The sequence below is a fragment of the Vipera berus genome (genome assembly GCF_964194415.1).
Source record: "Vipera berus genome assembly, chromosome: 1".
NCBI classification, from domain to species: domain Eukaryota; kingdom Metazoa; phylum Chordata; class Lepidosauria; order Squamata; family Viperidae; genus Vipera; species Vipera berus.
This window is the reverse complement of record NC_138202.1, coordinates 266,604,364-266,632,031: the sequence shown is the minus strand read 5'-3', so window position 1 is coordinate 266,632,031 and position 27,668 is coordinate 266,604,364. Positions and strand designations below refer to the sequence as shown.

Sequence of the window (27,668 nt, the reverse complement as noted above, 5' to 3'; positions counted from 1 at the left end):
GAAAAGTTGCTCGCGGATCGCCTTAGTAACTTTCAGATTTCATCCTGCTGCCATGAGAAGAGCGGCGAGACTCAACGCCGATTTGGAGCGCCTGGGGAAGGCGGCAGCCTTGTAAAGAAGGCGTTTAGTCTCGAAGGGTCCCTGGGCTTTCTCAGGCTCCAGCCATGTTACTCGGGCAGAACCAGGAGGACCTCAGCCCGAAAAGCCAGAGCGAGACGGAAGAGGCTACCGCAGCCAGAAGCTTTCACGAGCCTCCAGCAGCTCAAACAGGTAAAACAGCCGAATCCCGATTGCGGCCATGCCTGCAGACTTGAGAGACGCAGCTAATGCACGTTTGTAACTTCCCAAGGTCAAGCAACAGAACAACACGAGAGGCAAAATGCATATTAAGAAACAAAATAGCTCGGAACTTTTGCAGTCGTTTTGTCACTCAGTTTTCTCATTCCTCTTCTTTCTTTAGGGCGGTATTGGAAATAACACTGCCAGTATGTACATAGATAGAGATCCTTTTGGCGCGTCAGAAGCCAAAGGAGGCAAAGGAGAAGAATTCTGCTTGTTCTATTTTAGCCCAGGAGCAATTCTGGGTGATGTATAAAACTAAGCCACAGGAGGGGGGGGGTAATTTTAATTGGGGGCTTTTACTTGTTCAGGGACTGTTGTAATTTTTTTAATCGTTTTTAACTTTTGTATTTCTTGTTTTAATTACCCTGTAAACTGCCCTGAGTCCTTCGGGAAAGGGCGGTATACAACTCTAATAAAATAAATAAATAAATAAATAAATAAATGTGCCTAGTCTTGATTTCTAGCGACTGCCTGGAAAATCCCTGCAGTTTTCTTGGTAATGTTTCAGAAGTGATTTACTATTGCCTCCTTCCCAGATTTGAAGGAGTGACTGGCTGAAGATCACCAGCTGGCTTTGGAGGCAGCACTAGAACTCAGGTCCCTCAGTTTCTAGCCTGAAGTCTTAATCACTACTTATATCAACTGGGGTCCCTCAGTTTCTAGCCCCTCATTTAAGCAATAGTAACTAAGTTTTAACACTGTTTTTCCTGGTCCAAGTAAGTCTCCATCTGCTAAGCACTTTGATCTTATCCTTGAACAATGAATGGCCTTTGCATCGTTTTTTGCATGTGTGCTGTGGATTGTTTATCTTGCGCTTATTTTATTTCCTGCTTTAATTGGACAGACAAGGTGCCTGAACGTATTGTAAGATATAACCTAGAGTGACTGTTGTACACCATGAAAACAACATCTGCCCGTTTGAAGCTTCAATTCATGGTTGTCTTTCCAAGTATTTGCTGATGATTTTGGCTCTGATTTCAGAACACAGCAAGACTGGCATTATATATGTTTTTAAAAACCCTTAAGATCGCAATGTCATTATTGTTTCATTTTTGTTTATGCCTACTGGGTCTTTTGCAGATTTCCAAAAGTAACACAAAAGAGCTACATGGGGTGGTATATTCATTCACAATGTGCTGATCCTAAGGATTTAACTTTCACATGACAGCTGAGATACTTGGAATGGCTTTGTGCAGATGACTGTTTTCAATACATATACAAATCCTTTGATGAAGCACTTCTGTTCTAGCCAGTGAATTCATAAAATGCCCTCTTAAAAGCCGACAGTAAGAAAAGTGGGAGGTTGGAAGAGAGCTTGTGTTAGTATGATAAGGACTAATGGGTATGATTGATTAACCTTGAACACTTGCTGGATTAGTTAATTAAGTAAAGAACACGGGCAAGATCAGCTGGCTCCCTTAAGTAAGCAAAGAGCTTAGAATTTCATAGAAAATGGCGCAGGAGATTAACAGAAGAAGTAAGTACACAGGTAGTCCTCGACATACGACAACAATTGAACCCAAAATTTCTATTGTTAAGCAAGACAGTTTTTAAGTGAATTTTGCCCCATTTTACAGCTCTTCTTGCCACAGTTGTTAAGTGAATACAGTAAAGTTAGTGGCACTGTTGTTAAATGAATCTGGCTTCCCCATTGACTGTGCTTGGCAGAAGGTCACAAAAGATGTTTACATGACCCCAGAACACTAACCATCTTAAATATGAGGCAGTTGCTAAGTGTCTGAATTTTGATCGCGTGACCATGGAGATGCTGCAATAGTCATAAATGTGAAAAAATGGTCATTTTTTCAATGCCATTGTGACTTTGAACAGTCACTAAATGAATGGTTGTAAGTTGAGGACTAACTGTGATTAGCAAAAAGAAAAAAAAAACCTTGGGATAGGGATCCCTACCTGAAAAGGTCTCATGTTTCCATTGCCTGCATCTCAACATCTCTTAACCTGACTTCCCATCTCACCGCAATCCCTGAAGCTGCCAAGGTCGCTTTCCTAGCAAGCAGCAGTGTTTTTGATGGGACCCATGTCAGTCCTTTGCTTTGTTCCATAACAACATTCTGCTAATGGCAGGGAATGGTACCCATATATTGAATGGGTCAGGTTTGTTGTGGCTTATGGTATTCTTTTGTTAGACTAGTGTTTTTCAAGCAGCCTGACAGCCAGTTTGATCTAGTTGCGGGGGTCTTCATACTTGGCCCTTTTATGAATTGTGGACTTCAACTCCCAGAATTTTTCAACCAGCGTGCCTGGCTGAGGAATTCTGGGAGTTAAAGTCCACAAGTCATAAAAGGGCCAAGTTTGAAGACTCCTGGTCTAGTAGTTAAGGAGACTGTGAGTTGTAGACCTGCCTTAGGCATAAAAGCTGGCTGGAGGACTTTTGGCCAGTCACACCCTCTCAACTTATCTCACCACTGCAGGGTTGTTGTGGGGAAAATAGGTAGAGAAAGGAATATTAGGTATATTAGTTGCCTTGAGTTATTTGTAAAAATAATAAAGGTGAGAAAAAGGTGAGCAAATCTTGGTGGTCCCAAGCTGTGTGTACTTCAACTCCCAGAATTCCACAGCCAGCATGTTGTTGCTAAGGTTGAAAAACACTGTATTAGACAACTGGCAGATATCCGTTGCTCTCATTTAAAGAGACACCACACTACAGTATCCATCAATGCAATGGATATTGACCCTTTTGAATTTGAGGGCCCCAGCATCTATCCAAGAATGACATTACCAGATGGTAAGTATGGATAGAGGTCAAAATTCCTTTGTTGATAATGGTCTGAATGTGGTTTAGGTTTAGATTGTTTAATACTTTATATCCAATTACTCATAAAATACTAGGTCTCATCCCCCCAAAAACATTGATAATGTAATATAATGATGCTGTGATAAGGGCTTGTTTTGTAAATCTGCAACAATTGATTAGATTTTGGGTTGTTTCAAAGGCTTAGTGTCCCCGTGACCATATATAGCCACAGAAAGAAGCACTGTAGATGTTAATTTTGCAAGTAGTTGCATACACACACAGAGAGAGAAAGGTGAGTAGTATGTAAAATTCCTTTAAATGTGCTGCATCTACTATAAAGAACACTATTATGTTCATAGTTTATATTAGGAAAGAATGCATAGAAAGGATTTAAAATGTAATCGGATCAGGTTTTTTTAGACTTCTCATTAATGTCTTACATTCTGATTAAAACAATGTCAAGGTTTGTAGATCTTTAAAATGAAATTTTGGATTGGATTGGATTGCATTATATATATCATTTATTCCTAATACTTTTTTGGTGCTGTTTTCTACTTCCTTCTCGTTCACTTTGCTCTATTTCTGTTCTCTTCTTTTTGGATCATTAATTCAAATCAATGAGTCCAAATACACCCTACCTGTATATCGGATAAATCTGTCAATACTGCCTGCCTGAGACTGCTAATATTAGATGGATGTGAGAAGACATAATGTACACAGTATATCATTGATATATATAGGTCAGGGGTGTCAAACTCAATTTCATTGAGGGCCGCATCAGCACTGCGGTTGCCCTCAGGGGGCCGGGTGGGTATGGCCAGGGTGGGCATGGCCTACTGGGTGGGCGTGGCTAGAGTGCGTATGACCTACTGGGTGGGCATGGCCAGCTCTACATTGTTTGCATCAAGGGTGCCTATGGGGGCCTGGGCAGGAATGGGGCAGATCTGAGGGTCTCTGGCAGAAGGAGGGTCTCTAGGCCAGGGCCAAGGCAGAGGGGGCCGTTCCCTCACTGTTTCCAGGATGGCTTCGCGGGCCGCATGAAACCACTTCACGGGCCGGATCTGGCCCCCGGGCCTTGTGTTTGACATGTCTGATATAGGTGCTACACAGGTTCGCAAGTTAGAAGTTAATCCAGCGTTATATTTCAGTAAACTTCCTTTATTTGTTTATCATATTTAAGAACCACTCAGCTCTATTGCAGAGGGACTCTGGGTGGTGTACAGTAAAATATTAAAAGCATGAAATGGTTTATAAAATTTAAAAGAGGCGAGGAACGTTAAAAGTCAGGGAGGACTTTTGGGGAGCTAACCAGGCCCAGGGCTGCAGGTTCCTCTGCGCACCTGAAGCAAAAAACAGAGCCATGTTTTTAGGCCTTTACGGAAGGTCAAGAGGGTGGTGGAACACTCTCCCCACTCTAGGGGGAGAGTGTTCCACAGGCCAGGGGCAACGGCAGAGAAGGCTGTCTTCCTGGGCCCCATCAGTTGGAATTCTTTGGCTGAGAAGGTGTGTAACATACTTTTGGTTGAAAAGGTCTGTAACATACTTTTCCTGCTTGACTGGGTGTGTCGGGCTGATGTAACAGGATGAAGATGGTTCCATAAGATAACCCTGCCACATACCATGTGGGGCTTTAAGGGTTATAATCAAGACCTTGAATTGGGCCTGGAAGCAGACTAGCACCCGGAGTATTCTCAGGCAGCAGAGGGGTTATATATACCACTCCTTGGGCGCTCAAGATTGCCTACAGCCACATTTTTTTACCAGTTGAAGCTTCTGGATACTTTTCATGGTAGCCGTATAGTTTTCTTCTTCTGAAAGCCATTTGTGTAATGTAGTGAACAGGAGTAGGTAGGAAAGAAAGAGAAAAAGTAGCTGCCAGAGTTTATTGAGTTGTCCCTCTTCGTTGGAATGATGGAACATCAGTGGAGCAACGGCATTCTAGCCTCACTGGGAAACAAAACAAGTTGTTATTTTAGGAGCATGATGTCCATCAATCTGAATTCATTGGCAATAATGCAGCTGGGTAATTTAAGGCTGACTTCTCTACAACCTGCTCTTTCTTCAAATGTTATATGCATTTCTTCACTATGAAGTATGCAAGAAATGCTTCTTCTTAATGTCATTCCTGTAGCGGAGAAGATGCTGGACAAGACTACTAAAAAGACCCAGTCTTTGGTCAGCCATGAAAGCTCATTGACTGGCTAGTCAGTCTTTCTTAGCCCAACCAACCTCACAAGGTTATGGGGGGAAACTGAATGTTCTGTGACCATTGCTTTTCACTACTGAAGTGCTTTTGTAGTTTTTATATAAAAATATATGGGTTTTTTTTAAAAAAAACCAAACAAAAGATAACATACCTGCTCTGATTTGTTAAAAAAACATGTTTAATTCTACATTTGAAACTTCCTTAAACTAAGGTACCATGGTGACTATGTATATCCATCCATCAGAATATTCCCTTTTGAGGTGAGAATGTTATGTAAAACAGAAAAAAAAGTAGTGAGAAAGAGACACACAAGGGAAAAGAAACTCTTAATGAAATATAGTTACACTTACACCACTACCATTTGCTATATATATATTTATACCTATCTTTTGCAAACTCTTAGAGACGGTTGACTCTTCAGCATCTCATGGCTTACTGGGCAAAAGAGGGAAAGAACACATAAACAGTGAAGGATGACATGTTTGTCCTCTTTTTGTTCATCACTCTGCCTAAGAGATGGCTAATCTGAAGTGCCTTTTTCTTCACATGTATGGAGCACATATTCTTGACTCCTGGTAGAGTGTATTTTTTTTATCCCATTTATATCCCGCCCTTCTCCGAAGACTCAGGGCGGCTTACAATCTAAGAAGTACAAATCAATGTGCTTAGCAATAGCCTTCATTCTATGTATATGCCTGCTTATTAGGGCTTTCGCCCCCCCCCAAGCGGCATTATTACAAAGTCAGCTTATTGCCCCCAATATTTTGCTAGGTGCTAGGTTTTGCCTCCTTGTATAATGTATATATGCGGTGGGTCAGTGGGTTAGGACGCTGAGCTTGTCAATTAGAAGGTCAGCAGTTTGGCGGGTCGAATCCCGAGTGCTGTGTAGCAGAGTGAGCGCCTGTTACTCGTCCCAGCTTCTGCCAACCTAGCAGTTCGAAAGCACGTAAAAATGCAAGTAGAAAAATAGGGACCACTACGGTGGGAAGGTAACAGCGTTCCTTGCGCCTTTGGCGTCTAGTCATGCTGGCCACATGACCACGGAGACATCCTCAGACAAACGCTGGCTCCTTGGCTTTGAAACAGAGATGAGCACCAGCCCCTAGAGTCGGAAACGACTAGCACGCATGTGCGGGGGAACCTTTACCTTTTTATAATGTATATGCTATGCACCTTTCTGTTAAGTTATAACAACTGCCTCACTAAATTGTTGCACATATTCCATCTCTTAGAAAAGCCTGCAGATGTCTGCAGCATGCTTCAAGCAGGGTTATGGGCTCTAGCAACTGAATTAAGGTGGAAAGAGGTTCAGGAAAGGGTGAGTCCCATGAACAGCTGAAGGAAAGATTAGAAATCAAAGCAGACAGAAAAGGATTCAGAAAAGCTTTGTACAGAAGCTGGAAGGACCAGAATTCTCCCTCTAGTCCAGGGGTCTTCCAACTTGGCCCTTTTATGACTTGTGAACCTCAACTCCCAGAATTCCTCAGCCAGGAATTCTGGGAGTTGAAGTCTACAAGTTGTAAAAGGGCCAAGTTTGAAGACCCCTGCTCTAGTCATTCAAGCTACAAATGCTCTTGAAATTACAGACAATCACCTGTGTCCTGGAGAAGGAGAGAACAGATAGGGGAGGAATAGTATAAACAGTGTTAAGCAACAGAGCAATTGGGACAGTTCTGTTGCTTTGCATTTTAGAAATTTAGTTTTAGATCATGTCCAGGAAAGCCTTTTCACACTTCGGTCTCTAAAGTGCATATTTTCAGAAAGCTGTGCAGTAAGTATGTGTGTGCTGGGGAAGGCCGAGTTCTAAATGTAAAATGTAAATCTAAATGTAAAATCCAAGCTATTGCAAGTCAGCATGGGCAACTAAACATGCTTATACAAGAACAAAGGCAAGTGCCTTCATTTTAAATTTATTGCTTAGATGTTAGTAAACGTCTAATGATAGAAATAAAAAAAGCAGGCATTAATCTTATAATAAATCACAAGGCTTCATATAATTCTAAGAAGATGATGCTGTTTTCCATCAAGAATTTGCTTGGAAAGGAAAGAGTTCAGATCCTTTATAACTCAGCTGTTCTAAAAAAGGGCGACAAACAGTTCACGTAGTGTTAATTTGTATGCCGCTTAGAGCCTTTGTTGAATTTGGAAGAAATTTAAATGATAAATAATTTTCTTTGTACTTTATTAATTTCTAAGTGCTTAATTCTGTAGGACCCGATGTACTGTCATTGTCAATGGGTGAGGAGAGTCTTCTGGAATTGGCAGCTTTAATGCATTTAATGAAATAAATAAATTGTGTAATGTGCAGATTTTAATAAAGTAACATATATGGGAAACTGGAGCCATGTCAGATTATGGTTTCTTATTTGCATAGTAGCATTTTAGACATCATCCCCTCCACTTTCTTCTCCCGCGTCTTTCCAAATGTTTGTCATTTGCCTACAATTCCCACTCCTAAATGCTGGAACCACCTGCAGAACAGTGTACTGTATGCCCTAATCTGGATGTTATTTATTGTTTCTTTTTTAGGCTACTTTGAAATATAAATTTAATTTTCTGTTCTTGATTACCTTGACTGAAATATTTGCTAGTTGTCCGCTGTTAATTTTTCATTTAACTGACTCCCCACCCCCACCCCCCATCAAAAAAATAAAGTCTCTGGTGATCTCCATTTTCTCCATTAATTATTTACAGTATCATTAGATTGAGCAAGCAACTACAGTTTATCACCCTGTTTCCTTATTGCTGGCCTTTCTCATCCCTAGAGCATGATTCACCTAGGCAAATCATATGCTTTCCCATCTGTGATGAAATAGTTGGCAAAAGCAAGCAAAGAGATGAGAAAAGAGAATCCAGACAATACATTGCTACACCAGCAACTTTTTCTAACGCCATAGAACTTTTTAGAACTTTTAATAGAACTTCTATTTCTTTTTTTCTTTCTGGCATTTTTCAGCAGATTCAGGGTCTGTTTTTTTCCTGGAGTGTTGATCCATTGGTTGCAACAAAAATCGACTAAACCAGCTTGTCACCTGAGCATGATGTCATGGGTTGAGAGAGAGGGACTGCCCCAAAGACACCCTGCTGGCTTTCCTGCCTATGATGGGGTCTAGAATTTACACTGCCTTGGTTTCTAGCCTGGGGCCTTAAGCTCTAGATCACGAGTGTCAAACTCGCTGCGTCACCTAACGCGTTGCGATGTATCGTGATTTTTTTCGCATTGCCGGAACTGTGGTGAGTGCGGCATCGGCATGATGCAACTGACCCGTAGGCCGGCAGTTTGACACCCTTACTGTAGATCAGGGGTTGGCAACCTGAAAAAGGAAAAGAGCCACTGGGAACCGGTTCCATCACACATAAAAAAAGTGGGAGCCGCGTGTGTGCGTCCATGCACGCACATGCGCAAAAAAAATGGTTTTTTCTTGCGCATGCACGGACGCGCGCGGTTGCCATTTTTTTTAATGTGTGATGGAACCGGTTCCCGGTTGCGCGACGGCGACGGCCCGTTTGCAGAGCAAACGTGCCGTGACAGCTTTCCCAAAGAGCGGCGCCGCTGTCCGTTCGCGCGGAGGTGCGCATGCACCTCTCCAAAGGTTTGGGGAGGTGCGCACGCACCTCTCGGAATGGGCAGCGGCGCCGCTTGTTGGGAAAGCTGCCGCGGCCCGTTTGCAGAGCTGCCGCTTTCGGCAGCCTGCAAACGTGCCGCGACAGCTTTCCCAAAGAGCGGCGCCGCTGCCCGTTCGCACGGAGGTGCACGCGCACCTCTCCAAAGGTTTGGGGAGGTGCGCGTGCACCTCCACCCATTCGGAGAGGTGCGCGCGCACCTCTCCGAACAGGCGGTGCCACTCTCCATTTGGAGAGGTGTGCGCGCACCACTGCCCGTTCGAAGAGGTGCGCGCGCACCGGGCGGCTGGGAGCTGCAGGAGACGGCTCAAAGAGCCGCATGCGGCTCCGGAGCCGCGGGTTGCCGACCCATGCTCTAGATCAAAGGAGAGCTCTGTTCCTAATAGAACTTCTAATGCCATAGATCGTTACTACACCAGCAACTTTTCAAATGTCATAGGTCTACTAAGCACCATCTATGAAAAAAGGTTCGTGCAGTGATGTTGGCAGTTTGGGGTCTTTCCAAATATGCTCATTAAAAACCCCAAGAACTGTGCTAGCTTCCAGCAAGTTTCTGAGTACAATTAAAGGTGTTGTCATCACTTGTATAGCCCTACATGTATTTGCTGGACCATTAGCCTCTGTCTGTCTTTGGTTTACCTAGCTCTTGTCTTTATTTGACTGGAAAGTGGGATGATTTTTAGATATTGGGCATGTGTTGTATCATTTTTGTAAACTGTATTTTTTAATCACTATGAGTCACTATGGTGACATCTACAGTATACAGCTTATTTAATAAATAAATAATCCATTTTAAAATACTGCCAAAAGGTGGGTAGTTCAATTAATAGCTGATAAAATATACAATTATAATAACAGGTAGCATAAGAAATAAAAGAGTAATTTGTTTTTAGTGTAATATACACTGAAAAATGGTTCTGAATATTAAGTCAATAAATATGTTTTTTTAGTTACTGTTCATGTTTATGTATTGATTGTTAGTATTTTTATGATTAACAAAAGTAAACAAAGTGAAATGTAGCAGGAGATAATTTAAAAAGGCCAACTGAAAGGAAATCTAAAGGAATTAAACAGAATAGATTTTGGAAACAACGTATAACACATCTTAGGCAGAATGCCTAGCAAAGAGTACTCAGTGATGCATGGAAAAGTAATCAACCTTTCTTCTGTTAACTGTTTTCAGCCATTATTGTTGTACTTGAGCATCTCAGTCTCTCCCTCCTCTTAATGATGAATATGGTGACGTGTAACTGTTCCTGGGCCCATTGTTTAACAACAGTGCAATTAATGGAACACACATTCTAACTCTTATAAAGACCAACTTAAAGTGGATATTAAAATGTTTCTCAACCTATGTCCAACGAGCATAGTTGAGCTCCGGACGGCACCGGACCTTCGCTCCTTCCGGCGCGGTCTGAAGACCCATTTATTTGAACAAGCTGGCCTGGCCTGATGGGGGATGTTAGGGTTTTTAATGGGTTTTTATATTGTTACTGTTTTATCTGGGCAATTATTTAATTCTCTTTTAATTTTTGTATTTTCTATTTATATATGCCCTGTTCACCGCCCTGAGTCCTTCGGGAGAAGGGCGGTATACAAATTTAATAAATGAAATGAAATAGCATTTTAATTTTTTTATTCAGAGTTTTACCTTTAAAATCAGAAATTAAAGTAACTTCTAATATTCAAGGTAGTGTGGACAATCAGCAAACATAGGAATTTTTTTTTTAAATCATAAACAGTACAGATTAAAGGCCAAATGATTAAGCAAGTGCATAAGACAAAACAGTCTGGTTAAGCTAAATTTTACACACACACAGAGAGAGAGAAACACACAGAGAGAAAAACAAAATTAAATTGCAAGATTTGGCACATTCTAGGTTTAGGTAGAATATGGAAAATCATCTGCAATCTCTCATTTGGATAGTTTTTATGCCAGTGTGTCTATGCCTCTCCTATGAGGTCTTTTCTGGGATGTGTTGTGATTTGTTAGAAAAACACAATCCAGTGCAAATAAATGGTACCAGAGTTATTATCTGAACAGTTTCACATTGCATACATTCCTTCAATGGGAACTTCATATTAATTTATGTTTGCAATTTAGCAGTTTTAATATAATTAACCTAGGTCCTTTCCTAAATCTTAAATCTAAAGGATGAAAAAAAGCTAGTGGAAAATTATTTAAAAATAAGAAACATAAAAGAAAATTACTTTCATAATAAAATGGTATCTTGAAATTAGCTCCATTGCTCAAGTTTCCAGTTGTCCATTATTCTGGCATCCCAAACAATCCCATGTTTTGGTAAAAAAATAATAATTGTGGAGATCAAAAATGTTTTGTTGTGAATACTCCTTCTAGATCAGTGGTGGTGAACCTATAGCACGTGTGCCAGAAGCGGCACTCAGAGCCCTCTCTGTGGGCACATGCACCCTCACCCCAGCCCTGCCTCCTCCATGGCCCCCTCATCAGCAGCCCCCGCAGAGGAGAGTGGCCCCTGAGCGGAGAGCAGCACAGCCAACCACATGGCAGCTGGGCAGCAGGGAAAAGACTCTGCCCTCGCGCCCCATCGCGCACAGATGATGCAGGGCGCGGGTAGAGGGTGTGGCCATCATGGCGCTGCAGGGCCGCCTGAGCGATCGGCGGGCCGTGGAGGTGGTGGGTGGCCTGGCAGGGGGGGTGGGGGCAGGACAGGGGTGGAGCAGGCGAGGCGGAGTGATGGGGGCAGGGGTGGGGCGGTTTTGGGGCACTCGGTCTCTAAAAGGTTCACCCTCACTGTTCTAGATGTACCATTTCAACCGTAACCAGCATATTCTATCGACTTTTTGTTTATGACCAAGAATCTTGGGTGGGACTCCACTCATTAGCAGACACAACTTCTAGTTTGGGTCCAGAAAACTCTGCCACAACTTAATCATGACTATTTCCTCAGCTCAGTTCTTAATTCTCTGGGCTCATACAGCAGCATGCTGATTTTTGAAATAAGAAAGGTTAATCTATTTAAAACTCTTTTTATAGAATTCTCCATTGTAACTGCTACACCATCTTAGAAAAGTATGGTTTCTAAGGTATGTTTACTGCTGCTACAAAACTAAATGGATTCTTCTCATATCCTTTAATTCCAGGTTGTGGGATGTTCACTCTCCTGTCTTCTGTCATTGCTGCCATCAGTGGATTTTTGATGGGTTATGAGCTTGCAGTTATCTCTGGAGCTCTTCTTCAGCTAACCAGCATCCTAACACTTTCGTGCCGACAACAAGAAATAATTGTAAGCACAATTCTTGTTGGTGCCTTGTTAGCTTCAGTAACTGGTGGAATCCTGATAGACAAATATGGGAGGCGATTTACCATTATGCTGTCATCTGCTTTACTAGTTGCGGGCAGTCTGATTCTGATCATTTTTGCCTCCTATGAACTACTTATAGTGGGACGGATTGTGATAGGGGTTTCCGTTTCCCTTTCTTCAACTGCAACCTGTGTGTATATCGCAGAGATTGCCCCGCAGCACAGAAGAGGCTTGCTTGTGTCTTTAAATGAACTCATGATAGTTACGGGCATTCTCTTTGCCTACATTTCTAATTATGCCTTTGCTAATGTATCCCATGGTTGGAAGTACATGTTCGGCCTTGTTATTCCACTGGGGGTTTTACAAATAGCTGCTTTATATTTTCTTCTGCCCAGTCCTCGTTTTTTGGTTATGAAAGGTTTCGATGAAGCTGCTAGTAAAGTACTTGGAAAACTCAGGGCAACTTCAGACACTACTGAAGAACTCACCATGATCAAATCTTCCTTGAAAGATGAACACCAATACCATTTTCTGGATTTGTTCCAATCCAAAGACAACATGAGAACACGGATCATGATAGGGATCTCTCTTGTTTTTTTTGTACAAATAACTGGACAACCCAACATCTTGTTCTACACATCCACTGTTTTGAAATCAGTTGGATTCCAGAGCAATGCAGCAGCTACTCTGGCCTCAACCGGGGTTGGAGTGGTTAAAGTGATCAGTACGATACCAGCCATTCTTTTTGTGGACCACGTAGGAAGCAAGACATTTCTCTGTATTGGCTCAGCCCTCATGTCAGTGTCATTGATCACCTTAGGATTAGTGATGCATAATATACATGTGAATGTCACCAATGTCTGTAAAAACCAGTCTTTGGAAGAGATCCTGTTTCAGGGAGCAGGAGCAGTGACCTTCACCAATGAAACTTTTAAGGAACGTTTTGCTGGCACGACTTTATCTGTTAAAAGTTCACAGTGGAAGGGCGAAATTGCTGACCCAGAGTATCAGAACAGAACAATATTGGCAGGAGACAAACCGTTCGCCAGAATGCATTCAGAATCCCAGGTTGCAGTTGAACCTGCAAAGGTGCAACACTTTCTGAAATGGCTCTCTTTGGCTAGCTTGCTGGTTTATGTTGCAGCTTTCTCCATAGGACTTGGACCAAGTAAGTGTTACATATATTGCTTTGCATATTGTTCTCTCATATTTTGGTGTAGTGTTAAGATGCTTGGATTAATATTACTGAATAGGGAAGTTTCGCAACAAAAATTGTAAAGCAAAAGCTTTGCTGATATGCCAAGACAGTATGACATGCCACATCTTCTAGGACAGTGGTTTTCAACCTGTGATCCACAGACTCCTGGGGGGGGGGGCGGAATGTCACAGGGGGTCTGCGAAGGCTTGAAGAAATGTTATGTTTTATGTCTTTGAATTAAGTCTTGGTAGTCCTTTGCCACAAAAGATATTTAAAGGGGATCTGTGGTGAAGAAAAGATTGAAAACCACTGTTCTAGGAAATAGATTTGTTTGCAAGCAGTTGGATCACCCAGATCAGTGTTTCCCAGCCTTGCAGGCTGAGGAGTTCTGGGAGATGAAGTCACACATCTTAAGAGTTGCCAAGGTTGGGAAACACTGACCCAGGTGAAAAATAAATGTAATTTGGCCCTCAGAAAGGGTCTGTGACAACTTTCCATAGCCAACTCACTCATGGCCATGGCAAGTTGGCTGCGGTGAGTTGGCCATGGGAAGTTGGCCACAGTGAGTTGGCTGTGGCAAGTTGTCTTATTCCCCTCAGAAGCTTCTGTTTATCGCACTAGTAAAAAATACTTTTAAGTTGGAGGATACATTTTATGGTTTAAGAATATGTTTTGGGTGGTTTCCGTAGATCAGTTCAGAGAATGATTGCCATTATGAACATGGCCAGTCACAAAACATCCTTTATTTGAAAACAGGCTGGTGATATCATATGCCATTATTTCCTCTAGCTCCTGGAGGATATGTACCATTGCTTTTTCTCAGGATAAGAAAATGGATAAGCTTCTAATCAAAGATTGGGCTGCAGCCATTTACTTTTTATTGGCTTAGGATAGGCTATGTTGTGCGAAAGGCATTTTTGAAATAAAGACATTAAATTAATTGATGCTATGCTTTATATAGCATCATTATATTTTTCATTGAAAACATCTTAACCAAAATAAATAGAATCTAGATAGGACAGGGAATGGCTGACTTCAAGGAAGATTTCCTCAGGAATATTAATACTTCAGGGCATGTTGCTATCTCCTAATCAAACCCACACCTCCTACCTTTGCACCACTGTGGACACAAAGAGAAATAATACTGGTGGCTGGTGCCCACATCACAGTAAGTCATTATGTGATCTATTTGAAAATAATATGACACTAAGATATTGTGGTTTGTAGTTTATGGTTTATGATTCAGGTTTACAGTATGTGTGAAGCCAACTAGATTTTTAAAAAGACATTGATTGGTTTCTAACAGAAAGGTCTTTTTGCCTTGTAAAAACCATGATAAACAAATGGGCGGCTGATCAGTGTTGTTCTTGTTTGTGTTACATAGAAAGTAATAAAAGAAATAAAGAGGATTTAAAAAATCGGTTTTACATTCTTAAATGTGATTAAATCCAATCCAGCAACTCCTTTTTGCTTTCTGTTTTAGCCTAAGTTATTCTAAATTATTAGCAGCTAGCGAATTCAGGCATCGGTACTCTCAAAAATGAAGAATGTTCTTTTGTTCGTATTTGTTAGTAATTTCTTTGGACATCTCCTAAAATCTCAAGAAACCTTTTTTCTTCATTATCTTGATTCCACTGTAGTATTTCAGAGCATCAAGTGGAAATGAAAACTTTAAAATGCCTGTCTCTTTAGCATCTTTAGCAAATTAGATGTAATGAATAGTATGGTAGCTTGACTATCCAACATTGATTAAACCCTTCCTTTCACTTTTTAGATAAATTCTACTTTGAGTAATGTCTGAATCACAATTATTAATACTTCTATTAATGTGAAAGAAACAGTCTGCATCTCCAAGGAAGGCTGCTGAAAACCAAACAAAAACAGGCCTCACCTGTTCTGAATAATAGATGTGAAAAGATACTAGCATAAATTTTGTTGCTTTATATGTTGTGTTGGTAGGATTACTTGGCTTCAAATGCTCAGTGACAATAAATCAAAGCCACAGACTAGAATGGGGCACTGTTATATTCCAGTTTCTATTCTATAATTGCTTCATTCCAAACTAAAGTCATACTTGAATTTCTAGAGACCTGGACTCAGTGGTCGGTTCAAATATGTGAACAACTGGTTCTCTGTGTGGATGCCACTTCCGAAAGTCCTTTCTGTGCCTGGGCCAGAACTCAACAAAAAATTAGCTACCGGTTCTACCAAACTGGTGCAAACCAGTTGAATCCCACCACTGCCTGAACTGTGCTTAAGACTAATGTATGGGCCTCTCACTATTTTCATATCCCCTCTTTCTGCACAGAGCAGAGCAAGGAGGAGAAGCCCCCAAAGTGAGGAAACAATATGGAAGCAACAATGATTTGAACTGGTTTTGCTTCCTTCTTAAGACCGAGATCTGTATTTAGAAATTACCTGTGTCATTTAGGAGCTTAAGTTTAAAGGTAGCTAATTTTGAGATGTTACTGTTCCTCAATAAAGGAAAATTAGATAATAATGATTTCTAAAACATCCGGAGTACTACTTCAACACCATTGGCATTGACAAAATCATTAATTGCAGAAGGCAGCTTTACGTGGAACAGTTTGTTTCCTAATTTTAATATTAATAAACAACAACCTCTGCCTATCTGGGCCCTTGGGAAGGACTTGATAGGTGGAAGAAAATGTCACATTCAGTCTAAATATCTGGCTGACTATGTGGCCAACCATAATTTTTCAATTTGTATGGCCATCCATCTCATCTAAGTGAACTTGGGTGGCTCAGAACAGGTAAAAACAATGGAAATGGGGAGGAGGGTAGTCGTTTGTTTAGATTGCAACTAAGCAACCAAGCATTATGGTGGCAATGTTTAACATCCAAAATAAAATTAAATGGGTGTCCCAGATACATGTTTAGAAAAGAATTATTCTCCCCGATCAGCAAATATACCTAATCCAGTTAAGTCAATGGAGACAATAAATCAAAAGACTTTCATTTGGTCTCCATGCCTACTTGGGAAGTCCTTCAAGGTCATAGAGGGGCACCTTTTATATAAGTCAGCTTAGAATGTAGTTTCAAAGCACAAAAGTCAGGTGGTTGTTTATGACCTGGAACAAAAAAAACATTGTTTACTAGAGACTACAGTATAAGCTGCTTTATTTTTATATTTTAATCACAATATCCAAGCATTTCCTGCTTGGATAACCTGCTGGGTTTTGTTTTTTTTAAATGTAGCTGTATCATTTATGTGACTTTTTTTTAAAAAAAGTAACTCCTAAAATAAAAATTCCAGTTTTATTATCTGTGGGTATCTTCATTCTGCTGCTTCTTGAACCTCTGCTATAGTTGACAATCTAGAATTTAATGGAACTATGAATTATAAGATCAGGGTAGAAGAGTGTGAAACTTGACTAGCTAACTGATTTTATTTTATTTCAGTGTCGTGGTTGGTGTTAAGTGAAATATTTCCTGGAGGGATCAGAGGAAGAGCAATTGCTTTCACATCAAGCATCAACTGGGGGGTTAATCTCCTCATTTCATCAACGTTTTTGACTATAACAAGTAAGTCTGCTGTGGCTGGGGAATTTGCATAGTCAGCCTTTTTCTCTGCTTGGTATCCTTTTAAAAAGGCAGAAATATGATGAATTGTGGCAACTTTGAGCAGAATTCCAGGAATCTGGGAAAGTCCAAAGAATTGTGGATGCGTCATTGCTGGAGGTTTTAACCATTTGTCTGAGATAGTAGGAGAATTCCTGCTCTAGACAGGGAGTTGGAGAACAGGTCCTCTGTAGCCAGAAGGATATGTTTAATATTATATGACAAAAATCACTCTCAGAATAAAAGTAAAGTAAAACAGAGAAAATAGTCATTACCCCCATTTCCAAGGTAACTTGCAGTATGTTTTCAAAACAAAGAATTGGCTTTCACGAGACCAATCCAGGATCTACCTTAGTCATTGGGGGATTGGGTAGAGAGCCCAGTGCTGTTTTGCACACAGGTGTTTGTAAAGATGGCAACTATTGATGGGTGACTTAAGGCTTGTCTACCAACCGGGAAGCTTCTATCATCTTAACAAGAATGGCTTTGTCATTTTAGAAATATATCCTAGGTCCTTTTTACAATCAGAGCATCCACCAAATGTTTTATGTGATCACTGGATCCACAACTGGGTTTCCGAAAAGTGATCAACACCTGGGTTCTTCAGTAGGCTTTGGAGGCAGGAATGATGTGAGCTCTGCTTCCTACTGTAATCTAGCCATTAGTGAATGTAAAACTTTATGTATCCCTGTGGCTCTTTTGTACAATCTTGTTGCTTGTATAGTTTTAGACTTGTTTTTGTAAATCGGGATGTAAGTTATCTAGTGACGTTTTTGATTGGAGTGCCATATAAATCCTGTGAATCAGTTGATCAGTCAACCCAAAAGATATTTTGAAAAAAAATACCAAAACAGCCTTTTCAGTGCATTTTCAGGGCCAGTTCCTCAAATTATATTTTTAGCATAAAAGTGTTTACAACTCAAGAGTTCAGCTGGTCAAATATGCAGGCTCATTAAAAAATAGAGAACAGGTAGAACTTGCTTACTAATTGCCTCATGCAGCGACCATTCAAAGTTACAACAGGACTAAAAATACAATTTTGCAACCGTGGCCCAAGGAAATGTCTTATTTGTTTTAGAAAAGGAATATTTTCAACCCATCAGAAAATAAAGCAATGTGTTCTTCAATACAGATTTATGACATTTTATAACAAGAGTAGTACTTTTAAATATTTCATAACATCCTTTCTAGTATCTGCTATAAAGTTTTGTTTTGTAAGCTAGTAATTTCTATATGTTGAAAATAAAACACATAGAATGTTTGTTTTTTGTTTTTTTTATTGAAAAGTTTTACAATACATTTTATCTTTAACAATCCCTCCCCCCTCCCTCCACCCAACCCTTCCTAACCCTTCCTAACCCTCCCCCCCTTCCCCCCTCCCCGACTTCCCAGAGCTAAATACAAGGTATAAAAGCAAAAAACAATCATAAACAACCGTATGTTAACAACAATAAACTATTAATTCTATCGCACTCTAGCTCATATGAGATGACTACAAGCAATACTAATATCACATAAAAAAAGAAAAAAACTTATTCAAATGCTAAGTGAAACTTTTTAGTCCCATATTTGTTCTGGATATAATCAATCCACTTTTTCCACTCCATAATATAATGTTGTTGCGAATGGTCTTTCAAATAAGCCGAAATCTTTGCCATTTCCGCCAGGTCAGAAACTTTTAGAGTCCATTCTTCTATAGTCGGCAGTTCCTCCTTCTTCCAATATTGACCTACTAAAAGTCTTGCTGCTGTAATTAAGTTCAGCATCAACTTAGTGTCCACAACAGTAGTATCTGTAATTATGCCCAATAAGAACAATTGCGGACAAAACTTTATCCTTTGCTTAAATATCTTCTGCATATTCCACCAGATTTTAATCCAAAAAGCTTTAACCTTTTTACAGGTCCACCATATATGAAAATATGTTGCATCTTCGCCACCACATCTCCAACATTTAGGTTGGTAGTTCGGATACATACTTGCAAGCTTTTTAGGATCTAAATGCCACCTATAAACCATTTTGTAAAAGTTCTCTCTTAAGTTTTGAGCTTGTGTAAATTTTACGTTCCTCACCCAGATCTTTTCCCAAGTGTCCCTTGTGATGACTTCTTGAATATTCTGAGCCCACTTTATCATACAATCTTTAACAAGTTCTGTTTCTGAGTCAATTTCTATCAATGCAAGATATATCCGTTTGATATGTGCTGGACCCTGATTTCTAATTTGCTTTACCAAATTTTCATCAGTCATTGAGAAACCAATTTTCTGGTCTTCTTTCCACCTGGCCCGTAATTGACCATATTGAAACCAAGTTTGAAACAGAATGTTTGTTGAGTGTTTTTCAATGTCGAATTGGTTTTGCTGTTGCTGTTATTCTATGTACTAATACTCGTATGTTATAGCAAATCTTGGGTATACTTAGATTATTTGTCTAAGAATTTATGTACCTAAGGTATCTGAGTCAAACAATATTTATTCTTTTTAGACGTACTTGGCTTACCCTGGATATGTTTCATTTATGCGTTAATGAGCCTAGCTTCATTAGCTTTTGTCATTATCTGTATACCAGAGACAAAAGGATGTTCTTTAGAGCAAATATCCATGGAACTGGCAAAACAGTAAGTACAAAGCAATATGCACATATATTGTATTTGTTTACATACAAGTGTATTACAGGTAGTGCTTGACTTACATCCACAATTGACCCCCAAATTTCATTTGTTAAGTGAGTTTGCCCTTTCTTGCCACAGTTGTTAAGTCAATCACTACAGTTGTTAAATTAGTCAAAGAGTTGCTAAGTGGATTTAGCTTCCCCATTGTCTTTGCTTGTCAGAAGGTCACCAAAGGGGATCACGTGATCCCAGGACACTGCAACTGTCATAAATCGTCAAGCGTCTGAATTTTGATCACGTGACCATGGGGATGCTACAATGGTCCTACGTGCGAAAAAAGTCACTTTTTCCAGTGCCGTTGTAACTTTGAACAGTCACTAAACGAACTGTTGCATGTCAAGGACTACCTGTGCTATAATTAAAGATTCATTCATCTCTGGCGAAAAAGTCATAACACATCTCTCTGGATTTATAACACTTAAAGTTACAGATGGTGATGGATGTAGGCTTGAACACAGCTATGCCACAGTTTTATGCTTTGATGATTCTCTGAAATGGAGAACATCTGACGTCTAGTGGACAAGTGGTAACATATTTTACAGTAATACAAAATAATGTCAGACTAAGAGTGAATGAAATTGCCAGCTACCCCCACAAGTTATGCAAGCATTGCATCGCTGCCCCAAATTTCAAACCTGCGAGTTGTGTTCCTAACTTTTCTGTCCACATTTGGCTTTTTAAAACAATTTAAGAGAAGGTGCCATTCAAATAAGCCTCTTTGAAAACCTCTTTTGAAACTGACAATGTCTTAGCAGCAGCGCTGATGCAAAGATGTTATTATTATTAAAGTATAGCTGGTATTTTTGATTGATTGTTTTTAACCTTACAGTGTTAATATTTATAAAAATTATAATTTTTATAATTTTGTTCAACTGGGCAGGTTATATTGTGGAGGCAACATATTTGGCCTCCTGAAGTAGCATAGGTCACTTTGTCTGCAAGAAGCCTCTCAACACTTAGAGAAAGGTTTTGCACAGCTGATCTTGAGTTTGAAGATTATGTGTGCAGAAACCTTGGTTGGGCATGTCAGAAAAGACACTTAGATCAGCATGTCACAGAACTGAACTTGGTGGAGCAGTGGGCTAATGCCTCCTTAAGTAACACCAGCTGCCTGCAATTAGTGCAGGTTCGCATCCCACCAGGCTCAAGGTTGACTCAGCCTTCCATCCTTCCGAGGTAGGTAAAATGAGGACCCAGATTGTTGGGGGCAATTAAGCTGACTCTGTAATAATGCCGCTTGGGGGTGTGTGAAAGCCCTAATAAGCAGGCATATACATAGAATGAAGGCTACTGCTAAGTGTTGTGACTCAGGGCCAGCCGGTGGGCCCGGCAGCCGGCTCAGATGTATCGGATGACTCAGATGAGGGGGAGGAGGAGGGTGTGGAAGACGAACCGGCTGATGATGGCTTGCAGGCTTGGCAGAGCCCTCAGCCGGGGCCCTCTTCTCAGCTGCGTGAGCCCGATAGTGCGGAGGATGATGACCCACAGCTGGCCCTGTTCAAGGACGCCCGACGCAGGAGGCAGTCGAGCAGGACTAAGCAGAAAAAGGCTGCGGGTCTCCTCGGGAGGAGGCACAGGGAGACCACGCCCTGAACTCTAAATAAAAGGAGTGTTTGGGGAGGGGCTGGTTGCTGAAAGCAACCCTTCCGCTTGAGGATTCAAGTTCCTGTGCTTTTGGTTTCTTGTTCTGTTGTTTTGCTTGTGAATTAAACTTGGCAGACGCTTTGCAGCCTCAGACGCTCTCCAGTCTCTACTGCTTGAACAGGGGTTTGCCTTATTACAAGGCCGGTAGTTGGCTGGTTCAGAACACTAAGCTTGTAAGCCGCCCTGAGTCTTCGGAGAAGGGCGGGATATAAATGGAATTAAAAATAAATAAAAAATAAAAAAAACAATGTGGTAGCTTTAATTTGAACTGGGAAACTAGGGAAATAACTGCTGCAGTGGTGGGAATAGCCCTGCTTTAAGAAAGAAATATAAGCACTGAACTTCAAGAATTTGACGCCCTTCATCAGCCTATGTATGCAGTGCCGTGGCAGTGTGTCCCTTGCAAAAACCTAAATACAAATTCTTCAAGAGTTTAAAAGGGAGTAGAGAGCAGACGGTTTTATGGTAGTCAAGCAAAGCATGTGAATATGCATATTAGCTATTTTAGAATTTACTTGCATAGATATATATTTTTTTAGAACTTCTCTTTAAAATCTTAAATGTATCATGAAGTATTCTGTACAAAGATGGAGCTGGCTAGATATTTGGGAAATTGAAATACCCAATATCTAGAGTGTACCACCTTGAGGAAAGCTGCTACGTATACCGTATGTCAATATTCTTTTGAAAATGAATTGCGTGTGATGATTATCATGACAGAAAAATTCCATTCCATTTAATAACTTCTAAGCTGCTGACACAGCATGGATAAGGACAAAAAGCAACACTAATCCTAACTGCCACCCAACATTTTTGGACCAATGCACACTTCTGGAATTTTGAAAGCCTGTTTGCACATTTACAAAATAGTTGGACACACCCACCATGGCCCATACACCAGAAAGCAAGCAAAACTGTAGCCACCCATCATTCTATTTTCTAGGAATCCTTCTGGGATATATGGGGGTTCAGAAACATTAATAGAAATAAAAGTATTGCTGGAAATTGATTCCTGATGCTTTGCTCCACTCTAATTCCCATTCATTTTTTTAAAAATATAGAAGAGTCTTAAATAAAATCAAGGACAGAGAGTTTGGTAAAGGTACGTTTCTCCTTCCAAGTTGGAACCCAGGATCTCAAGGCAAAGCTTCCCAAACTGGGGGTTGCAAGTGGGCTTTGTGTATGTCCACTCCCACTCTGGATGGACCAGGACATACATGGGAGCTCAGTGCTGGGTTCCCCTTCTTTGTGCTCATACCAGCAGCTCTTGCAAAACCTGAACCAGCTGTTGACCACTGCCTTAAGGCAACCTGGCAGAGTCTTCATCTCTCTCCTCTTCCAGGGATGGCTTTTCCTGGATTTGATGCTGGACCCTGGTAGTGAATGTGCATATTCACTCCAGGAAACCTGGTCATTGAACCTCTTGCAGAAAACAGTTTTGCAATGGGGAGCCAGTTTGACATCCCCCAGGAAAAATCTGCTTTGGAACAGAGGGAAGGTAAGATTGTAAAGGAGTGTCACACAAATTCAGTATTAAGTATTTTGGAAGGTCACGGTACCCCAAAGTTTGAGGATCTGTGTGTTTTGAGAACCTTACGTTAAAGATTGTGCTGAAATGTTTCCTCTTTTTCAGAAAGCACGCCAAGAATCCTTTTTGTTGGATGAGCCAGCGGCAAGACCAGTTGATTGGCTCAACCATAGAACTTTCTAATAAAGATGTCAATGAACAGTTCTTCTAGGCAGAAGCAGAAGCAGATGGCTGAGTCACTACGACCAGAAGAGCTAGCTTTCCTAACGGACAAGATGGTAGAATTCGTAGAAATCCTGCCACTACATCTGAACGCTTAGTGTCTTAATCTAAATTAGCTTTCTCTGATTTTATTTTAGAGGACTTTTTTGGTCAGTCAACATTATAAAATAATGAATTTGCACATTTTAAACACAGAGTTGTCAACCTGTAATGATATCTCTATGGAACATAATATAGTCAATAATACAAAATGAGATATTTGTGCAAACTTACCTTTTAGGGAGTAAAATATTTTGGTCATGCTCAGCACCCTTGTGCAACTGTACTTATGCTTTTTAGGCCTAATGGTATTAGCCAAGCTATTTAAAAGGAAGGACACCGACTATTGCTTCATGCTACGTCATGAACACACAAAGTGTATCACAGGCAGTGCTCAGATTATAACCAGTTGTTCAGCAACCATTCAAAGTTACGATGTCACTGAACGAGGGGGACTAACGACTGATCCTTGAAGTTGCGGCTGTTGCAGCATCGCCGTGGTCACGTGATCATGATTTGGGCACTTGGCAGCCAGCTTGCAATTAAATCAGTTGCAGCATCCTGCAGTCTCACGATTGCCATTTGTAACTTTTTCTGTCTGCTTCCTACAAGCAGTCAATGGGGAAGGCTGGTAGGGAAAATCACAATTTGCTCTCACAGCCATGCTCTGTAACACCTGCCTGTGGCATCTGCCTAGCCTCCTGTGCTTTATTGAACCTGCCTATGACATCCACCTGCCAGTGCTCAATAGTGTATGCCTATGGTACCTATCCACCTGTAGCTGCTGGCCTGCTGGCAGTCCTGTTCCCATGTTGCAATCATGCGACATCCTTGTTTAATGACCTGTGTCATTCTGGGGTTAAGGCAGCAGTTGCCATTACTTAGCAATGCAGTCACATGACTTCACACTTTGACCACATTACTAGTGACAGAAATTCCATTCCCAACTGAGTTATCATACCTGCTTGGCAATCTATAATGGCTGCCTAGGTAGAGAATCTACCCTCAGGTCATTAAATCTGGGCAAACGGCAAGATCTGGATGTAGGAAGCTATAGTTAAATTTGAATCTAGTATTGAATTGTGGCTTAGAGTTACTTGCACAAGTATCTTATTTGAAAGCTTCCCTTTCTTCCTGGAGCTGAAAATTTTTTGATTTGTGGTTTAAATTAAACATTTTCTTTTATGTTTCAAGTGGTATTGACCTTGTTATATTTTTTAAAGCAAACTAGTAATCAAAACCAGATGGTTTAAATCATGTTTTGTTGTGATTTGTCCATTGTAGAACTCAAAAGATTGCCGCCCAGGTGAACCAAAATGAGAAAGGGTCTTAAGCAATTCCCCTTAGAGAAAATGGGAGCTTCTTATTGTATCTTAGAATAAAGGCAAGTAAGGATAAAAATCATGATGGATGTTTAGAAAATGTTTGCCTAAACTATGGTATTCGAAATCAAAGTCGTCCAATGGAGCTGAATGGTGGGAAGGTTTGCACTCGCTACTGTGGCTGGCCTTTCCACAGGAATTTGTTGGCTATTGTGCAGGAACACTGGCCTTGCAGTGCCATTGAACTGAGTCAATGCAATATGCGTTGTTTTGGCCTAGCAATATGCTGGGCTAGTTTAAGCCAAGAAATAAAGGCTTCCAGTTTCTTACTAATGTTCACACCACAGAATGAGCAGTTAAGAACTTGAGGCTTTTCAAGACATATTCTGGTACTATTGAACTATGGTTTGCTTTTAGGCTTGAAAACAACTTCTCTGTTTTAAATCGTACAAACTGTACAGGTTACATCAGCCTTAAATAATGACCAAAACCTCTCTGGGTTACCAGCTCAGAATTTTAAGCAGATTAGGAAATTCAAAGAAAAAGGATACTGTCTTGGTTTAATGGATGCTTAAATGTGGAGTGGGTAATCTTAGCAGGCTAGAAGCCCAGATGTGACATAAGGCAACTGGAGGTTTTATCCAGTGATAAGTACCCTCACACGTGAAAGAATCCGCATGTTTTTGCCAGCTGCACTACAACCACCAAGGAGGAAAATCTGAAAACCTCTATTAATTATCTCATCCTTCTTTGGAAATGATCCTCTTCCTGAATAGCCCAGAAATTCTCTGGGTGAAAGCATTTCTAGAGATGGCAGGTGGTAATATGATAGAAGATGGGGGTTCAAGCCTTACATCAGACTACATCAAAGTATCTGCAGGTGAGTTGCCCACTTTTGTGTTGAGTCCATGAAGACTGAATCTTTTTTTTCTATTAAATTTCAGATTAAGAAATGAAATTGTTGTTATAGTAGTCTTGAAGTGTCTGATCTTTTAATTTTGGATGAGAAAAGACAGTGATGTTTTAACATTAGTAAGTAGACATTATGAATCAGCTACTTGTAACCTAAAGTAGCTTACTGCTGCTCATTATTTTTGTCCCCTACCAAACAAGCATTTTCAAATCACTGGCTGCATTCACATTTTGTACTGTAAAATTATAATCTAGTCCATCTTAATTTTTGCTCAGTATATAACGTGAACTGAACAACTGTGGTCTGTAAACCATGGTTTGTGCCTAGAGTTGTATAAATCAGGCTACTGTAATTTCTTTAAAAATAAGGTCTAAAATCATGGCTTAGCATAATGAGGTCCAATCAACTGAAAAATGTTCCTAGTCTTCTGTTACTGTGAGCCAAAAACAATTCCTACCTCATTTTACAAGCCTCTAAGTATTCTCTTCAAACTGCTGGTTGCCAAATATCAGCTATATTGATCTGAGCTTTATTTGTATGGGAATGTTTCTTCTGCTTTTCTGAGTTTCTTTCCACATACTTATGATGCCCACATATAGCAGCTTTTCTGCTTAGCAAAATGCATCATTGACAGGTTCTTCAATTTTGAACAGCAGTCACTACTGTATTGAAGTCACTTTTGTGCAAATGAATCCATGTGAGAAACAATACTAATTATAATTTCATTTTAAGGAATTTTCTACATGTATGTAAAACCATGTTTCCTAATTGGAATAAAAACTTTAAAGGTAGAGTAAAATTTCAGAAAGCTACATTTTGAGATAGCAGATTAGGTGGTGTTGCTAGATTAATATGAAAATATTTAGGTACACCTCTCTCCTGCACTTTATCCCTGTGTCCTCTAGGCCACGATTCTCAATCTTGGCAACTTTAAGATGTGTAAACTTCAACTCCCAGAATTCCTGAAGTTCACATTTCTTAAAGTTGCTCTAGGCCAGGGGTAGGCAACTTTGGCTCTTTTACGACTTGTGGACTTCAACTCCCAGAATTCCTGAGCCAGCATGGCTCAGCTTGGAAACCTCTCCCTTTCCCCTCAGTGTGGCTGGCTCAGGAATTCTGGGAGTTGAAGTCCACGAGTCATAAAAGAGCCACGGTTGCCTACCCCTGCTCTAGGCAATCTAACCTCTTTCTTCTCAAATCAGGTCGACAACATCTAGTTTATACAATATAACTATTTCAACAGTTGCTGCTGTTCTTTAATGGGGCAGAAAAACCTCAGAAAATTTTGACACCACATAAGTGAGTTATTTGATTAAAGTGCACCAATAGTTTACATCCAACATATGTCTGAATACAAAGGATAAATTTGTAAATATTGCTTTTTAACTTGCTGTACTCATTGCAACTTCTAGCAGATCAACTTGAAATTTGGCACAATTGCACTCTTAACTCATCAGTCTAGGAAGTGTCACTTTTATAAGTGACACCCTTTTGAAATGTAAATTATGACTAATTAATGAATGTAGAAAGTGTAACTGTTTTCCCTATCATTCTTACATTACAGTATTTATCTTTACACTTGTTCATACACATATGCAGTTATCTTCCATAAGTTTCCAAAGAAGCAATTAACAAATTATGAATACTAGATGATTAGGGGTGAGAACTTGGTGTAGTGGTTAGGAGACTGTGATCTCTAATTCTGCCTTAGGCACCAAAGCAGCTGGGTAACTTTGGATGAGTCATACCCTATTAGCCCTAGGAAGCAGGCAATGGCAAACCATTTCCAAAATCTTGCCAAGGGAACTGCAGAAACCTGTCCAGGTAGTCATCATGAGTCACCCATGACTTGATGGCACGCACATAACAAAAAGATGATAATCAACAGTAGCTTGTAGTTATGGAGGTGCTTGCCCTAGTTCCCTCATAATTATTATTAGGTATACGCATAATCATTGCTTCGTATTTTAATCTGTGTGAGTAGATGTCTCTCAAAAGGTGAGCTTGCTTCCTTGATGAAAATGCTTTAGGAAGGTATATTTAGCACACTTTCTGGTTGGAATAACACAATGTCTATTTATATCCAGTCCATTTGTATCCTCTCCCAAAGCACAATTTATATATCATTTTCCCAGCAGACCTCTGAAGTTCTCTCATGACATTTGAGCAGTATTTTAAAAATAGTTTGAAAAATATACCAATGGGATTTTTATCTGTAGAACTCTGCTGAATTTATTTCAGTCTGAACTGGAAGCTGAGAGCTGAATACATGGTATTTGCAATATACATATCAACATTTATTCATTTTCGAGGCTTAGATATGAAAAAGAGACATCTG

At 40.3% G+C, this 27,668-nt stretch overlaps 1 protein-coding gene across 2 annotated transcripts; it reads left to right on the top strand.

The window, feature by feature from the left end:
- SLC2A12 (solute carrier family 2 member 12) lies at positions 1 to 24,628 on the top strand. 2 transcript variants are annotated; one of them, XM_081320229.1, is made up of 6 exons: positions 1 to 270; positions 12,051 to 13,379; positions 16,833 to 16,955; positions 19,476 to 19,608; positions 22,368 to 22,408; positions 22,940 to 24,628. In XM_081320229.1, exons 1-6 carry the CDS (start codon positions 165 to 167, stop codon positions 22,969 to 22,971), a joined length of 1,764 nt encoding a protein of 587 aa, XP_081176355.1. In that variant the 5' UTR covers positions 1 to 164; the 3' UTR covers positions 22,972 to 24,628. The 2 variants fall into 2 exon arrangements, with proteins under 2 accessions (XP_081176355.1, XP_081176354.1); XM_081320228.1 differs by lacking the exon at positions 22,368 to 22,408.
- The last annotated feature ends 3,040 nt before the right edge of the window (positions 24,629 to 27,668 follow it).

What these genes read in the sequence shown, in the direction of transcription:
- SLC2A12 (XM_081320228.1), top strand. Translation starts at nt 165, where the DNA reads ATGTTACTCGGGCAGAACCAGGAGGACCTCAGCCCGAAAAGCCAGAGC. An exon ending in GCCTCCAGCAGCTCAAACAG is followed by an intron (nt 271 to 12,050) that starts GTAAAACAGCCG and finishes CTTTAATTCCAG; the next exon opens with GTTGTGGGATGTTCACTCTC. An exon ending in AACGTTTTTGACTATAACAA is followed by an intron (nt 16,956 to 19,475) that starts GTAAGTCTGCTG and finishes TATTCTTTTTAG; the next exon opens with ACGTACTTGGCTTACCCTGG.